At 40.4% G+C, this 18,689-nt stretch overlaps 1 protein-coding gene across 2 annotated transcripts in view; it reads left to right on the plus strand.

Annotated features, from left to right (window-relative positions):
• Lama4 (laminin subunit alpha 4) overlaps positions 1-18,689 on the plus strand; it is a 130,993-nt gene that overhangs the window by 19,845 nt on the left and 92,459 nt on the right. For both annotated transcript variants that reach the window (XM_005002216.3, XM_063253885.1), the window contains exon 2: positions 13,526-13,627. In XM_005002216.3, coding sequence (XP_005002273.2) covers positions 13,526-13,627 — 102 coding nt within the window. The remainder of the gene's footprint in view (positions 1-13,525; positions 13,628-18,689) is intronic.

Below are 18,689 nucleotides of genomic sequence, written 5' to 3' on the forward strand. Positions count from 1 at the left end.
TCTATGGAGCATCAAACATAGGCTCATGGAGCAAACCTGAGTTTTCTACAGAGTATTTCCCGTTTTCACCACCTTCATTCCCTGCTTCCTAGGGAGTGTTATTTACACATTTTGATGATGATGATGATGATGATGATGATGATGATGATGATGATGATAGCACTACCCTGTGAAATAAGAAACACATATTAATGGCATATCTTCAGTGAGCTTCCTAATAAACCTGATAAACATGAACAAGCTTATTTTCCTCCCAGATATCTCTCAGAGAGAAAGAGACAGACAGCACATGTTACTTACAGTCCCAGAAGAGGCCTGAGCCTCTTTTCTTTCTCCTTTCTTTCACTAGGCTGCAGTTGTCTAAAAGTTAAAAGTACAAGTTAGGTGAGGAAAAAAGTCCCTGAGAAGTCTTGGTACTCCGCAGTTCTGTAATGCCTTCATGCATTCAAAGTATTTAGTAGATATTTATTAAGCACCTACTGTATACAGATTCAGCAACAAATCAGATGACTTCAGAAATTCCTTCCTTCTTAAGGAATAATCTTGGAAAGAAAAAAGACAATGAACCAGGATCATGAAGGCTCATTGCTGAGCTATGTGCCCTAAACAGAGAATTGCATCTCAAGGAGAAACTACCAGTTCAGACAGCCCTGGCACAAGCTCACCTAAAAGGAAGAAAGGAAATTACCAGTTACTAAATTCTTCTGTGCCATTATATTAGACTTTAAAGGCACAGTGTTTGTTGAACCTCACAGCCACCCAAGACTATAACATGGTGATTGATCCCATTCTTCAGAAGGGAAAAGTGAGGCTTAGAGTTAAATAACGTGAGCAAGATCTCCCAGAGTAAATGAAATTCAGATGATTTTAAGCTTACAAAAGGACATAACTATGATAAATTACAGGTCTACTAATGACCAAGTAGGATAAGTCAGTGAGGCCTTTAAGCGTATTCATAGGAGAAATCTCTGAGCAACTATTTACTAAATGGCTGCCCAATGGACTCTGGAAAAATGAGAAACTGAATGTGGAAAAACAGGTGGACATTTCTAAAGAGAGTAGATTTTCATCATATCCTGGCAACTTAGGATGTAAATGTTCGAGAAAGAAAAAAAGTAAAGACTAAATATGCACGTATGAGGTAGTGGCGTGATGCTTTTGATGTTTTTTTAGGAGTATGGACCAGGTATTTTGTGTCAATCTCCTCAATTTGTGTTTCTTAATGTTTTCCTTACGGCTACAGAAAGGCAGGAAACCACAGAAATAAACTAAAAAGGCAGGCGCTCTGAGTATGTCTTATCTCTGTGTTGTTCTCCTTGAACAGGTTCAGGTTATGTTTGTGGCTTCTCCACTGCTGTTAAAGGAATAAAAACAGAAGGGAAATCATTTGAAAGGAACTTTTCTCTACCTATAAAATAGCTTTGACTGATTCAACTCAGCATTTAATGCACTGTGATTATATTAAAGAGCTTATCAAAATGGATGAGTTGAAATAGATCCCACCTTTAAGTGAAACCCTAACCTATCTTGGTTTTCTGAAAACATGCTCCATCAACTGAATGCACAAAAATTCCCTTTTGTTAGATTGTTAATAGCAAACGATAGAAGAGTCCAAATCCCTAAAGCACCCCCCTTGTTTAGATAGCGCGATTTCACTTCCCTGATGGGTAGAATCCCACTTGCTAGCTTTCTGCTGTTCCTTACTCATCATTCCAAAAATGTCTTCTAGGAAGCATTTATGTCCATGCTGTCTTTTAACTGTAGGCCTTACTGTGACCACTTAAAATTCTGCTGCTGCCTCCAAATTAATGTTCAGAGTAGTTACCTTTAAAGAGACCTTTCCACTTCAATGACAAAGTTATTTCCCAAGAAGAGCTGATTTAATTTTGACAAAATGTAGAATTAATGTTCAGAGTAGTTACCTTTAAAGAGAACTTTCCACTTCAATGACAAAGTGATTTCCCACGAAGAGCTGACTTAATTTTGACAAAATGTAGAATTTACTTCAGGGTATTGGAAGAGAAACTAGGTGTTGTTACAGCTTGGGATACTTTTAGCAGTGTGTGCCTGAGGAGGGCTAAAGAGATTCATCCAAGGAGGCAGAAACACAAAGACGTGCACTGCTCTCACCGATAAAGAAAATGAAGATCAGAGCCATGAGGAAGGGGTGATTGAAAAGATGCTGTGTGTAAATAATCTTAGCGTCTTATTTCTAACTCAGTCCTGGTGTCACATTTTTATAATCGTTATTATTTTTTAATTTTTTAAGACAGGGTCTTGCTTTGTAGTTCAGACTGGCCCTGAACTCTCTATGTAGCGTAGGCTGCTGTTAAACTCAAGGCAACACTCCTGCCTCAGCCTCTCTAGTACTAGGATTATAGGTGTACACCACCACACAGGTTTAACATTCAATATTTTTCTAACAAGAGTTGACTTGACTTGTGATTTCAGGGTTTAAAACCATCCTAATAATCTGAGCATGGTAACTCACTCCTGTTATCCCGGCCCTCAGGAGGCTGAGGCAGGAGGATCACTGCATGTTTGAGACCAGGCTGGACCACAAAGTGAGCCCAAGGCCAGCCTGGACTGTCTCAAAAACAAAAACATCCTAACAGGAAGGTAACATTTTTTTAATGAACCTTTAAATCTGGTCAAGGCAATTGGACCCTGGGGTCTGAGAGAGTTAATTAAATTTCATCCCATATATGTACTGGACACTGAATGGCCCTAGATGAAGGGCAGATAGCCAGTGGTTATTTCCTACTGCAGTTTGAATGCGTTCTCCTGCCACAGTCCTAAGGAGGGGGAGATGGTCACTCTGCAGCTGTTTCCTCAGGTCCAAGGCCTGACCCACTATTCCCTTTAGGACAGAGAGACCACCGTAGCCTCCAAGACTGCCCCTCCCCCGCCCTCTCCCCTCCTCCCACCTCCGGCTTTCCCTGGGTCTCTGCTCCCTGGGCCCGCGCATGGAGGATCTTTGCGTCTTCCTCCCATCTCTTCTCCCTTCCTCATTCTGTAACCTGCCCACACTTCTCTGCACCATCACTCACTCTGTGTTCATTTTCTTCATCTGGACCTCTGAGGTGACCTGTTTCATTGAGGTGACCTCAATGACTAACTCAGCGACAGCCCACTCTCCTGAATTTCATGGTGGTTTCCATTTCTTTTCTTCTGGAGAAATCCTACCCACAATCATCTGCTTTCACCAGCTGTTTTAATTTACCAGTATTTTAAGCCAGGTGTAGTGGCACATGCCTGTAATCCCAGCACTCAGAAGGCTGAGACAGGATTGCTTCTAGTTCGAGTCCAGCCTGAGCTACAAAGTGAGTTCAAGGCCTGAACTGCATAGTGAAACTCTGTATCAAAAAGACAAAGAGAGAGAGAGAGAAGGTTTTACCTTCACATAATAGAGTAACAGTAAAGAGATTATGCCAAAAAGTTGACAAACTACAAAAACATAATCTTACATTGCATACTTCAGTTTGATTTGATTTGAATTATCTTTTAACTTTTTCCCAACAGCAGGCAAGATAGGACAGCCTTAGACTATCCTATGGGTCACCCTTCATTCTGCCACTGTAAGCTGTGACTCTAATTAGTCACCGCAGTGGTCCTAGAAAAGCCAGAGTTTGTGCCCCAACTCTCTCCTGAAGACATAAAACTGCTCTGAAAATCCTCTTACTCAGATTTTAGTATTTAGTTTGTCACTTGGAAAATAGGAGTATTCTACACTGTCTTAAGAACCTTTTACCTTTGCTTCACCTTAGGAAAGGCCAACAAGACAAAAGTCCTGAAAATCTCCCAGGTTACACAGATAGCCCAGGACATGGAGTTTCCTTGCTAAAATAGAAAACCAATGGGTTTAAATGAAAGCATTTTCCAGAAGAACCTAAAAGCTGGTAGATCTTTTTTCTGAGACAGACTAAGGACTTGTGAAAGATGCCCCAACAGAGAAGATAGCTGCTAACTGTAAAGTGAAAAACAAAAGAACAACTACTTAAGTAAGCAATGTTCGTATGCTTATTTTTTAAACTGTGTTATGACAATGTACATAAAGGAAAAGCCAGGAAGTTAAGGAAATGATACACAGGCATCTGAATCCATTGTCTAGACCACATTACTCACTTCCTAGGGATAGCATCTTATTTATTTATTTTTCTTTTGTGGAGACAGGATCTTGCTATGTACTTCAGACTGGCCTTGAACTCAGTATACAGCCTGGGCCAGTGTGGAACTGGAAACAGTCCTCCTGCCTCAGCTTCTTGAGTTCTGAGGTTACAGCAGGCACCAGCACACTTGGTTTGGGATGATAGTTTAGAGACTTCACCATGTCTAGATGTGGAAATTCAGTATATAGCTAACTTAAATAGGATCTTTTGGTTTTCCTTTATCTTCAATTTTTTCCTTACATCCTTTCTTTCATGAAAATGTTAGAGTCCTTATGTAGCTGAGTATGTAAAATATTGCCCGTATAGTTAAATCTCACAGATAGATGTTCCTTCAACCTCATCCCCCTCTTTAGACTTAATTGGCCTGATTTCTTAGATCTCCATCTGGGTTTTTTGCTTCTCTTGATATGTATGTATCACTGTACCATGTATTACATAGCATCATTTTGCATTTTTAAAATAATATAAACACCATACTATTTTTCTTTTTCCTCAATATCATATTTTAAAAATTTGCACATGATCAGTAGTATTTTAACTGTAAGATTCTTTATATTGCTCTCCAAAGTGTATGTATAATTCCTTTCACCTAGGTCATTCTTTAGAGATTCAAATAGATGTTTCCTGCTAGTGTATTTTCAGTATTTGCATGTTATTTGCTACTCACTATAAGAGCTGATGAAGACACAAAGATGACCAAGAACCACTCAAGGATCTCACAGCAGTTTCAGAAAGGCAGGAGGAGAAATTAACATGGTAATACCACGTGCTCTCCCGAGGGAGTGCCTTGCCAGTGACTGAATCTAAGCCACTGAGGAAAGTTCTCAGGCAACAACAGGCAGAGAGACATCCCTGGCCTCGGGGACAGTATATGCAAAGGCAACTTGGATAAGATATGATATACATGGGAAAAGTAGGTGGAAATTGTGGTTTATTGAGAGCAGAGGGAACTGAGGTTGAATCTATAGAAATGAGTTGAACTTTTTTTAAAAAATCCAAGATAGAGAAGAACCAAGATGCTAAGCTAAGCTGAACAAAAGAGCTGTCCTGAAAACTAAGAGAAGAGAGAGCTTCAAGGAAGAAATCCAACAATATCCAGCCCCAGAGTGACAATAAGCAAGACTAGAAAAGCAGAACCACTCAGATGTCCCCGGAGCGTGCCGTCAGGACAGGTCAGAGGTGCAGGGCAGGCAGAAGCCAGGTGGTGGGTGCAAGCAGGGTCTGACATGAGAGCAGAAGAGCCGGGTCAGTTGAGCTCCCTGCAGATGAACTTTTTGGACAAGAGAGGAAGAAAATGAAGGGAAAGCAGAGCTGAGAGAAGCCGTGCTTAGAGTCTGAGCTCAGAGGAAGTAACCAGGGCTTATTTGACACAGGGCTTGCTGCTTGGTACCTGTACATTTTACCTTCCACAACAGCTCGAAGTGGGAAGAAATGGATGGCCATAAAGTTTGAATCGCAGAGCTCCCCAAAATTGCCATATATTAAAGGCTTGATTGCCAGCCAGTGTCTGTACTGGGAGGTAGAGCTTAGTGGAAGGAAATTAGATCACTGGAACTGTGCCCTTGAGGAGACTATTGAAAACCTCTCCCCACCCCCCCCCCCCGGGGTTTCATGGGGTAAACCAGCCTCCCCTCTCACAGGCTTGAGCCACGAATTACTACTGTACCACAATGAGCCCAGAGTGCTAGAGTCCATCATGGACCAGAATCTATGATCCCATGAGTGAGAGCAAACTCTTGTTCCTTAAAACTTTATTGATCTCAGGTATTTTGTTGGAGTAACAAAAAGCTGACTCACACGGATGACCTGGGAGGGAGGAAGACCAGGAGATGTGACAGGGACTGAGGGTCACAGACATGTGGACCCCTGAGCCCGGAAGAAGGAGTTCCTGCTATAGAGGGATCTCTTCTGGGATGGGGAAAAGGCTTACCGATGAGATAAGACAGAGAGGGCTTCATGATTTCTTTTTCCCACCCAGTGACCTCTACTTTGTCACTGAAAGAAGCAAGATTATCTGCTGAGATTAAGTGAATACAGTAGAAACTCAGGTTGCCTCTGTGCTTTACTAGAGACTTACAATAGCGTAACTTTCTGAATTAAATCATAGGGAAGAAAGACCTAGCCTACTAAGCACTCTCTGCTTGGTCTTTTAAGAGACCCAGGGTAGGGTCACACTGAAGACTGCCCTTCCAGCCAGAAGGAGGCTCATCTGCCAGCTGTAGAAACCATGAAGACTCCCCACAGGCAGTGACATCTCCTGTTAACTTCCCTAGTACACTAGATGAGAGACCTTGTCGTTTATACACAATCCAACCTCCAACCTTCTTACAAAAAGAAAGGGTAATTAACAGTCATTTGCTAGACTGTAGGCCATTAACTGGTAGTGAGCTTATTGGACCATCCATAAAGAGCCTGCTGTCAGTCCATAAATTTTAGCTATTATTATTCATAAAAGCTCAAGTGGCAATGACAGAGATGTGTGTCATCTTAAAACCTGATTTCTCCTAAATGTTTAGGGAGCCCCACCAAAACCCCTAACCTCTAGCTCTGAGGTCATGTCTCTACTCATTCTTACAGCTCGCCCATGCGGGCTACATGGCTTCCTTTCTTGGAAATGTGTTCCCGGCATTTGGCCTAATAAATTAAATAAAATTGAGTCAGTTTTCAGATATGAAAAAAAAAAAATGTGGTAGAGGCTAAGTCATGAAATCATAGCCCAGAAGGCAAGAAATGAACAGAACAAGCCACGTACAGGCAGCAATGTGAGGAGAATCCAGAGCAGAGAGCAGGAGACTGACCTTAAGAAATAGAAAAAGAGCACATTGACGTCTCTGCAAGTTACACAAATGGTAATCACTCAAGAAGTGTTCATCCATATTAATGACTGTAATCATCCCCAAATCCAGTACTTTAAAGAGAAAAATCTGTGTGATCTTAGGGCTAGAAACCTCCTTGCTTGATCAACTTTGCCAATAAAGAGGGCTATTTACTAGTATTTCAGCAGAACCCAAATCAGCTGGTATGTATGATCCAAATAAAGGATTGATGAATAGGATTTGAGGACAGTTATTTGAGACCTGTAAGTGGAGCTGTGATTTCTACCCATTGAATACCCAACAACCAATAAAGACTACCAAGGAAGAGCTACATAGATGTGACATGAATACCCTGATAACCGCCCCTGCAGTCTTCACTAAAGGGCCTTGCCTGGGAATGGCACATCCAGCTCTGTGCTCTTCACAGTTCCCAGGATCCAATCACTGTCCTTGTTTCCCAGAGAACTGGAGTGTTCTATAAGTTAAAGAAAGCAAGGCAGACAGAGCATCTAGGCAGGAAGCACAGGGCTGTAAATGCCGATTAGGAGAAGCCAGGCTGTCACCCATGATTTTGCTTTTACCCTAGCTTTCTTGCCATGATCACAAGAAATATCTTTGAACTGTATAAATCTCTGAGGACTATTGAAACCCCTTTCCCAATCAAGCTATGGTGCAATCACTGTTAAAATCTAAAAACTGAGTGTGCCTGTTAAAATCTGAGGAGTTGCAATTACACAAACAAGAGCTCAGAAATACCCAGAGGAGGGTACATGGGTTATAATATTCTCCAGCTTCAAGTAAAATCAATCAAGAGGACAACATCTTGGGTAGCACATTGGATAATGTATTGATATTAATTCTTTGATTATAGGTTTGTATATGAAAAGCCAGGACACCTTAAGTCTTAACCTGAAAAAAATTGAGCTAATAGTTATTAATAGCTTAACCTGGACTGCTTTCCATCTTAGATATTTTAACTTCTATTTTTACAGAAAAAAAAGTCTGTGAAATGTCTCCTAATTTAAAAAGTTCAATTTTTAGAAGTCACCTTTCCTAATACAAGCTAAATGGATGCTTTCTGATAGATTGAATTGTGTCAGCCGCCACCAGAACATATTTGATTAGCACCAGATCTTTAAATCTGCTGAAGTTTTAAGCAGGTAGAAATCAACATTGTGCAGAATTCCCCTGGGTAGAATTTCCTTTAAAGGAGCACAGTACTCAGTTGTTAAAGTGTCTCTTTTCATGTACTAAAACCAAAATTGGAGTTCGCTGAAGATAAAACTAGAGATAAAATTACTGTTGCCTGGTGACAAGAGGAAAGTAGTTTCCTTATAGACACATAAAAATCTAAGCAAAAGGTAACAGCATACGTTCTTTTTTTTTTTTTTTTTTTTTTTTTTTGCTACTTTTGGAGAATATTAAATACATAGAAGGTAACAGTAACTCTGGATACCAGTGAATGAATCTGGGTTTCTATTTTGAGGCTCAGTAAATCGAAAACAAAAAATGGTGACTCAAAATTCTAAAAGTCTACTTTAGGGGAAAAAAAAATGAGTGTAGTCTGAATTTGTGAAATGTCTGCAGAATCTTGGTTGAGACACAAGGTAAATATCTATAAATATCTATTCTAGTTATAGGTAGGACAGCTCCCTTTGAAATAGACAGCTGAGCTTAAATTGTACTGTTAGTAATGGAATTTTATTTTAACACATTCACCATCATTTGCTGGAACTGGAGATGAGGGTCTGATTTTCTTTGGCAGATAGTGCTTACTCAGAGACTCAGGCTGTGCCCCTGGGCAACTTCAGGAGTTTTCTAAATCCCAGCATTTTTTGCCACTGTTATTTGTTTTGGGGACCTTTGCTTTCTACAGGTTGCCGTTAGAACATTTAAATTATTTAGTCAATCAGGATTTTCAGCAGAATAGATGAAGCTCTCAGAGATTCGCTCCTCTGTACAAAAGCAGTAGCTTGTGGTCAGTTACAGTACTTAATTTCTCTGTTGACAGAATTTGGGAGACACAGTGAGATGTTTGTGAGTTTTATCCTAAAATTTTGTTACTTATCTTGGTACTCACTTTTTAAAATAATTTCAAACAACTTTTATAAGTTTGCCAGACCCAAAGGGTGCAAACTGGATTACCTTTCAAAAAACACTCTTAAAACCTCTTTAGAGAATCCAAAAGAATATTCTATACAATGATACTGCAGGTAAAATCTAGGGCTTTCAAGGGGACTCTCTCAAACAAGGAAAAATGATAGCAATTGTTAAGTGTTCTTATTTAAAAAAACAGTCTTAATTTGTTTTGTCTTATTAAATAATTAATATTGTGATTGCATGATGGGGTTAGGAAAATAAAGCCTTCTACAGCAACGGAAGCACATCCTGCAGTCCCTGGGTCCTTAAATGTGAGTGGCACATAAGCCACCCCACACCAGTTTCCTCCTAAATCTCCAGTCCTGATTTCTACAAATGTAAAATCACACAGGTACACCAAATATATTTTTTACTCCAGTCCAGGCCTCACCCCTATCAAAACAAAGTAACAAATGAGGGTTCTCACTCTAGCTCTTCACATTTAGTAAATGGTGTAGATTCATCCAGTCTGGCCATGGAGCCCACAGCAAGCCATGATGATACAACTGCTCGGAGACATCCAAGGTCTATACATGATTTAGTGGTGAGTAAATGATGCAGCTGAAAATCTGACGGAAATAAACTGCTTAAAAGGAAAATACTGTCACCCAAGGTGTTTCTGAGGGTTGTGGGCAGGTACCATAAATTAAACTCACAACCTTGCGATTACCAGGCAGGCGCTTATACCATTGAACTATATTCCCAGCCCCAAGGGTTTCTGTTTATTAAAAATACCTTAATTATTATGTTTAGTTTTAAAAGACTTTTTTAGAGTTGAAAGGAGCTATTTCACATTTTTAAATCCATTTCAGATTGCTTTGTAATAGCCAAAAATTGAAAGCAACCAACAAGGAAAGCTTGGTGGAATGTATGTGGTACTCCAAGAGCTCAAAGTTGAGATAAAACAAACATCTAAATCCTCTGCCCACCATGTCCTATCTGCGTTTCTTGGTCTGGATAGCAAATCCTCATAAACTACCAAGTGTTTGTAAGAGGAAGATAATGGAGGCCCCCATCCATTGTGGGTTGAAATAAGAGAATACAGAATGATCTACCCTGTGATTGAAGAGAGTAGATGCTCATGGTCAGTTAAGGAAATGTTCTCTTTTATTTTCTTGTTGATAATGGATAGAATATTATAGTGGAGAAAAAGTAAGATCTGAAGCAGTCTGATCTCTTACACAGTTGAATGGCATTAGCAATAGCAGTATTACAGTCAGCATGCTCACCATCTTTACTATCCTTGCTATTATTATTCATTTTCTATAGGCCATGGTGCCACTCCGGGAGGTACGAACTCCCCTGTGTTCTCTCAGTTTCCCACCCCTGTACTGTTATACTTTTCTTCTGCAGGACAGGCTTCTTCTGTGGGAAAGAGCTCAGTGTGACATGTAAAACTCAATGCCACGGCTTCTTCTCTTGCTCACATACACATAGACATAAGCAGGGGCCATCTTCATTCAGTAATTTCTGTACAGTCTTCCCAAAGAAGACAGAGAGACACTAATTTAATTTGTGGGAAAGCCAGTTTTCACCAGTCTCTAAAGCACATAGGCGTTAGAATTACTACTGCTAAACCGGAGCAAAACAGATCTAGGGCTCTGCTTTCATTCTAGAAAATTCCTACCTCTCAATGTTTAATAAGGTTTCTATGGAACCTTAGAAAAGATGCAGTGAGAAGATTGGGACTCTCTGAACAATGATAACATATTTTCAAATAAAGATGGAAACTTGCTGGGCGTGGTGGCACATGCCTGTAATCCCAGCACTTGGGGGGCTGAGGCAGAAGGGTTTCTGTGAGTTTGAGGCCAGCCTGGGCTACACAGTGAGTTTAAGACCAGTCTGAGCTGCACGGCAAGGTCCTGTCTCAAAAAACATATAAATACATGTTCAAATCAGTCTTCCTTTAGAATAACTTAAAGGAACACTTATTCCTGAGTTCTGAGAATTTGCTGTAGTACAAGGTCCAAGGCACCCAGTACGTGGGCTCATTTGTCTACATGCTACCTGCTACTTCCTCCCTGATAGAGGAATTAGAGAATATAAAACTGCCAGGTGGACACAGCCCAGCAAAAAAGGAATTTTCACTCTCCGCCTCCACTCTCCAGGCAGGAAGCCAAGATTACCCAGAAGGGACTACCTCCCCTTTCTTCCATTTCCCACAGTAGGAGACGAGAGCCAAGTCATCCTTCACCCAAGGGGAGTGGACAGTTGGGTAACGATAGACTGGGAGTGCAGTCTCCTCCTCCAACTGGCACAACGTAAAGATTTCATCTTGTAGGCAGTCCAGTCTGCGCCCTAGTTACTGGGCCCCTTCAGACTGATCCAGGCCTGGCCAAGAGTCATGGGTGGGTTAGCAGTGTACACTAGAGGTTTTTTCTATGCCTCAAATGTGCTGTCTTGACCCAAGCCATTCAAATCACCAAATGTTAATTATGTAGTTAACAAATGCAAGATGGGATGGTGCTTTCCAAAGCTGGTCAAATATAAGAACCTTTGGGGGATTTTTTTTTTTAAATGGAGGGCTTTAACAGATTTTCTGTAACTGAAGTTATTTTAAAATTCAGAAATTACCTGTTATTAACATACAGGTCTCATGGCTTCATTCTCCAAAGTACTAAATCAAAAGCTTCCCAAATGACTGCAATGTGGTAGAGAGCTCAGGATCCAGTGTCTTTGAGGCTACCGAGATAACTCCTATGAAAACCAGTCTTAAACACTTAGAACCCCACAAATTATAAAATGCAATGTACTTGTGGGTCATCAAATCAATGCATCATGATCAAGATATATATTTTTCCACGATATATTTTTATAGATTATGACCAAGATATAATTTTTAGTAACATACAGAACTTTAAGGTTCACCACACCAAGAGAAGTTACTTATTTATATAATGAGTCATTTTCTGCATAGAAACTTATGGGTAGATATCTTTAGATGCATATCCCGATCTTTATCAGCATCTATTTATAGATCTATATCTATGAATGTCTAAGAAGAGAAACTCTGAGCAGCACAATGAAAACACATACACCTTACCTCATAACAATAGCCAAATACATATGGCATTAACCGATCTAAGTTAAATGCTTCTTGGGGCAAAAGCTGTCTCACTTCTCTTTTGTACCCTCTCAATTCAGGAAAACCGAGAACAAGGCTGACAACCAACCACAAGCTCTTCACTATAAATTATACTCTTGGGTCTGCTCAGCTTTATTTTCTCTTACTTTGAAAGATGACATGGACATTTCATGGGCACTTGTCATACTTCTCTGTTCGAAGTCCTTCAAATGAATATATTGAATTTTTTAGGGTGCACATGGTGGTGCTTTTATGTTGTGAATGTTAGCTAGTTATTCTTTTGCAACAGAGAAAAAAGTGAGAGAAAATAGCTTTGTGTGACAGTCAGATATAATGAAAAATGACCTAGTACCGGGGACAATACAAATTACAACGGGTCATGGGAAGTGTGAAACTTCATACTCTGCTAGTCTGTGGGAACCAGATTCTCTTCTGTCTGGAATTCTCTAGAAGTAAGTCTTTCTGAAGAACAGGGAGGGGGCTTCTAGGCCTACAGTGCCGTCTCTAACCTCCATCACTGAGAATTCATCATGAAATACCAAATACAAACCCATAAGCCCAACTGAACAAACAAGGAACGGACTGTGGTGTGGAGTGGAAGCACCACTAAAATACAGGAGAGCGGGTTAGTATTGTGCAGATCAGCTGTGCCTGGGAGGGTGGTTTAACATCCCCATAAGCCATTTCACTTCTCTGAGTCTTATGATTTCATCACCAGAATGAAAGAAAATAATACATTTCTCCCAGATATGAAATAAATTAAACATATCATCAGCCCCCCCATAGGGTCTGGCAAATACAAGAACTCATTGACTTTAATATTACCTCTTGTTTTAAAATGTTAGACTCCGAAGAGTTTTTAAGACCCCTCATTCTTGACAGAGTTCTTAGTTGTTATACAATTGCCAATAATTTCTGAAACCAGAAATCTTTATTCAAACCTGCCAGTATATAGTGATGGTTTTGTTTTGTTTTAGATGGAAAAGAGACATTGAAAATCAGTCTCTCAGTCTCTCTCTCATTTCTGTCTCTGTCTGTGTCTCTATCTGACACTCTCTCAGCCTAAAGCTCTATTCTTTCTTACAATGATAGAAATATCAACTGTTCTTCTGCAGAGTAAAAGGAGGAAAGAAGAAACACAGCAAAGGTTAAATGCACAACATTTTCACTGAATGATAACAATTAGCTCATTTAAGTAGGCTTCGTAGAAAAATATGTGTTTACTTTAATAATCATATCCTTTCACTGCTCTCCTAAGTTACTGGTCAAGATGTATCTCTGCAGTATTTGAGATGCTTTTTCTATGTCCGTTGCAGAAATGTGCTCCTGGATTCTTTCGCGCCTTCTCAGGAGAATGTCTGCCCTGCGACTGTCATGGTAATTCCAATGAGTGTTCTGACGGCTCTGGATTCTGTCTGGTAAGATGGGAACACCCAGGAACTAATTGCTAATCAAGCCTTTATTTATTTTCTTTTTCTTTTCTCCCTTCCATGTTTCCTGTAAACCATATCTTCTGATCTTAAGTGGTCACTAAGGCATATGCAGGGGCACGCACTGCTGGAGGGCCTTCAGGCTCTGCACCCGGGGAACTAGCTGTCTGCTGCAGGCAATGGCCAAGCAACTGAAAATAACACAGAGAAGGAAGCATCCCCCCAGATTCTTCTGTCCTAGTATAGTTTGCCATGTGTTTGACTTCATCCCACATAAATGAGGAAACTGAACAGTTGTTGCGGAGCCTATTATAGGCTGTAAGATAATCAGGTCTATAGGTCAAAGTCAGTTACAGAAAAGAAGGCAGGTTTGAACCAAGTAGCCAATGAGGAAGGCAACACTGGCCTTGTGGTCTCTGTAGTTCTATGCTTTGGTCCCAAAAACACAATTTCCCTTCACTGAGATGAACTGTTCCTCAGGGAGTCAGGATCCTGATGGAAACTGAGAAGTCTTCTAGCAAACAAGTATTTGCTAGGTATTTCTCATTTTCAGCTTAATAAAGGCAAGGCATTGAAATATTTGCCAAAAGCACCTTCCATAGAAGACATAAGGGGGATTTTTAAATACATTCAGCCGTCCCAATTAAACAGATAATGCTTATTATACGTGGTTTCTGAGGTGTGTACCTGAAGGTTTTGTTTCAGTTACACTTCACTTGAAGGTGCAAATTGGAACTCTTTCTCTTATCTTGAATCTAGAAGTCGTCTGTCCAAGGGACAGAGACCTAAGTGGCAAAATACTAAATGTTGTTACTGCTTTGTGGTGTTTGTTTAGTCCTGCTCTTTGTTTTCCCCTCCCCCATAGTCTTAAATAACCCTCACATCCAGGAAGCCCTCCTCAGCAAGGCAGGCTCCAGCAGCTGCAAAGTCCACCCCTTAATAATGCTTGCATCTCCGGTTTCCTGTTATTTTAATCTCAGTGACATTTTAAAGAAATCCATGCAGACACTTGCACTAATCCTGTACATCTCTGATGATTTGACGAATTAAGGGCTCTCGGTTATCTCGTTTATTAAACTATAAAGTATTAGGACCAGTACAGTCAGCAGCCACCAAGCAACTGGTAAGACAGACGGCTGAAATAAGGGAAAGTAGACAAGAGTTCCTTCTGCTGTTGCCTGTCAAGAATAATGATGTTATCAGCGTAGCAGCTACCGTGGTTTTATCTGAAGCTCGGTATGAGCTTCAGAAAGAGATGCTCAGAGCTAAATACTTCCCCAGTTGCTGGGTATATGGGTTCTAATACAGATTCGAGGGCGAATTAGGGTGCTAAACATATACTCACCCAAAGAAGTTGCTCATCTTTCTACAATTATTTCAATCCAAGACAGAAAACTTAAACCAAAAGAAATAATCATTCTTTCATCTTAATGATGTTTCTCCTATATTACCCCATCCAGATGGAAATATCTTTTTCTAGGATCACAGTCATAAAAAAAAAAAAATCTCAGTGTGAAAAAAATCTTAGTTATACATGGTATTTGAAATTCAAAATGAAAATTATCCACAATCCTGTCCCCCAGAGGTACACATATAAATCCCATTTCTAAAGAAAAAGACATAAGTTGCATTTAATTAAAGGCAAATGGAGGAGGAGAAAAGGTTTGCAAGTACACAAATAATATTCTGTCACTTACTTGGCAAATCTATGAGGTCCATGGAGTCACGCTGGAATCAAGCTCATTTTTTTCCATTGCCCTAGCGTTCCTGCTTCAGCCCACCGTGGAGCAGATCTGGGTTTATTGAGTCCTATCCTGTGATTCCAGCTCATTTTCCCCAGTCAGTTTTCCAGAAAAAGAGAGACTCCAATCTAATCACTTCTTTTTGGGTTACGGTGGTTGCTAGCATTCCAGTAAGATTTTGTTTTGTTTTGTTTTGTTTTGCACGGTGCTAGGGCTTGAACCCAGAGGTGCTACACTGAGTCATTCTCAGCCTTTTTTTTTAAGATAGTGTCTTGCTAAATCACTAGATTCCCCAAGCTAAGCTCAAATTTGCAATCCTCCTGTCTCAGCCTCCTAGAGTACTGAGTCTGTAGGTGTACACCACCATACCCAGCTTCAATCAGTTCTGGTAGGTTTCTCAACAACTTGTGTGGCCTAACTGCCATAAGCCCTTCTTTTATTTCATTTTATCTTAGTCCATTTTTACTTGGAAGAGCCCTTTATTTCCTTGTCGATTCCCTCTTGCTTCTCGTTTTTCCTCAGTTTCACTGTCAATTTGAATTGATAGACTGATGGTCCTAACTAGTAGATGAACTAAGCCATTCAGCAGCAAAATGCAAAGGAGACCCAGCTATTGTGCTATTTGAGACATCAAACAAAAAAAGAGGCTTCTTCACCATCCAACACTAATTTGTCAAATACTGAAAGGTATAAGCAGAAAATGGCTTAGAATTCTGTGATGTGGTGTATGCTTTCTACAGGTCCAGTTTGCATCATCTTGGGCAGGGTTCTCAGCTGAGTCTTTCTCTTGAGGGGTTCCAGAAGGGGACGACAGAGAAATTGGGGAGAAGCAGGTGGGAGCAGAAAGGTAGCTGGTGGCAGAAATCCCCAGTTACAGCCAACTGCACTTTATTGCAACTGCAGAGGGTGAGTGACAGGAAACCAGGACGGGGCTGAGTAAAGTCAGCCACCACCTCAAGAACCAAAGCGCTGTGATTTGGAGAAAGCCAGTGGTAGAATGGGAGTGGAACAAATTATGACTCGAAATTCACCACTGGCAAAGGCTTCTCAGCTTCCTTTTGATTGAGGATTGATTTGTCAGCTGATTTAATTTATCCGTCTAACCCCTTGTGAGCACCACCTATGTGCCAGCTCCTCTTCCTGGCTCTCAATGAAAAGTCTCCCACTGTGTGAGCTGCAGAGTGTTAGGGAAAGCACACCCACCTGAAAACACTTGGATATCTTTGCAGCTTGTCACATCGATGCAAAGTTCAAGGGGCCAGCACGCTTGGAGCTCTAGAAATATGTGCAGATGCTCTAATCCACTGAGGGACAATCAAATAAGAGGAGGTTTCAAGGCTGGGCTCAGTGGCACGGTGCCTGCCTGGCAAGCACAAGGTCCTGAGTTTGATTCCCAGTAAAAAACAAAAAAAGAAGTTTCAGGATTTGTGCCAGGATTTCAAAAAGATATCAATTTTTTCATATCTTTTCAATGTTTTCCTAAGTGTGAATTAAATATTCAGATTTTTAAAGCATCAAAAGAGCTACAAAACTATAATTGAAATCTAAAAAGAGCACATCAGGCTATTGTATATTTATATCTAGCTGGTAATTTTATTGTTTTCTTTTCACTTTTCAATAATATGTACCTGCCTAAATTTTCTACAGCTGTCTTTAGTAATTTTATAAATAGAAATATAGTAATATTTAAATGAACTTTTCATCTATCCTAAACACAGTGGGAAAGAGAAGTAATCCAAAATATTGAAAGCTAACTGAAACCCAACTCAGGAGAAGATATGTCTAATGTCTGTAGTTACTAACATTTCCCCCATTTTTAAACTCTTCTTTAGTAGATGTGAAGGGCAGAAATCAACCATTCATGTTGCTGTAAAACTAAGCATGTATGACCAAAACCCAGCAGACTTACTAGGTGTCCCAGATCAAGAAGAAATTGAATATAGAGACCTTTTGTTTGTAATTATAAAATTGCTATCTAACTGGGCGTGGTGGCTCACACCTGTAATGCCAGCACTCCAGAGGCTGAGGCAGGAGGATCCTTTTGAGATCAAGATCACCCTAGGCTACAAAGTGAGCTCAAGGCCAGCCTGAACTGCATCGAGAGACCCAGTCTCAAAAAGAGAAAAAAAAAATTGTTATCTAGATCAAATACACAATCTGGGGGCTGGGGATTTAGCTCAGCAGCATAAGTGCCTGCCTTGTAAGCAGGCAGTCGTGAGTTCCATCCCTGATACTGATAAAAAGGAAAAAGACAAAAAAAGAAAAAGAAAAAAAAAAAAAAAAACAAATACACAATCTGACAATCTTTCAGTTTGTTGCAAATGGTAAAATCTGAACTTTTCCAAATAACAATCTGTTTGGTTCTATAACAGCTACTATTCTAAAACAAAATGGAAATGTCTTATCTAAACAACACTAAAGAAGGGTCGCTTTGTCAAATCTCATGTCGCTTTGTGCTCAACAACGTAAGAATATATAAATACGAAATGAAAGCAGGTCAGAGCTTCTCCATACACTGTTCATTCTCTCTGTAACAGCCAGAATTTGTTCCTCCTCTTGTGTTCCCCACCCAGTTAATGACAGTACTGTTCAATTGGGTTTCTAATGTTTGGAGAGCCCAGATACCTCGTCAGTTCCCATTGGTTTATCCCCAATGTCAATTTGACCCCAAGTCCCCAAGAGAGCTTCTTTCTTTCTATACCCTGCTACTGCCTTACTTGAAGCCCCCCAGTAATCCCCGTGGCTGCTAGCCCAGCTTCCCAAATGCACACTGTTCTCACTGTGATCTATTCCTGACAGCAATGAAGGAGTCGTCAAAAGCACACCCTAACCAAAGAATTCTTCCTCCTAAAATCCTCTGGGAGTTTGTGCTGCAGCCACCCTGAGCACACAGCCCCCTAAACCCACTCTGTACCTTCACCATCTGTGCTAAGAAGTATCCCCTGTTCTCGCAAGATTTCCTCAAAGCCTAGTTCAAGTGTCCATTTCCACTTCTCTCAAGAAGACCTAGAAGGTTCATTTCCTTCATCTTTAGAAGGTTACGCTTTATGCACACCTCAGAGCCCTGAACACACAATGTTTGTCTTGATTTACCAGTGTTTCGTTTACAAGTCTGTGAGCTCCTCAAAGAGAGGCAGGAAGTCTTTATCATTATGGATGCAGCTCATTCATCAGATGGAGGACTAATACCTAGAATATATAAAGAACTCAGAAAGATTAGAGCTCTCCCCAAATAAAAGACTTTATCAAAAATTGCCACCTGAAATGAATAGGCACTTCTCAGAAGAAGGGGGAAAAGCCAATAAATA

This window comes from Cavia porcellus, unplaced genomic scaffold (genome assembly GCF_034190915.1).
Source record: "Cavia porcellus strain 051 isolate PalLab524CR breed Dunkin Hartley unplaced genomic scaffold, mCavPor4.1 scaffold_7, whole genome shotgun sequence".
Classification (NCBI taxonomy): domain Eukaryota; kingdom Metazoa; phylum Chordata; class Mammalia; order Rodentia; family Caviidae; genus Cavia; species Cavia porcellus.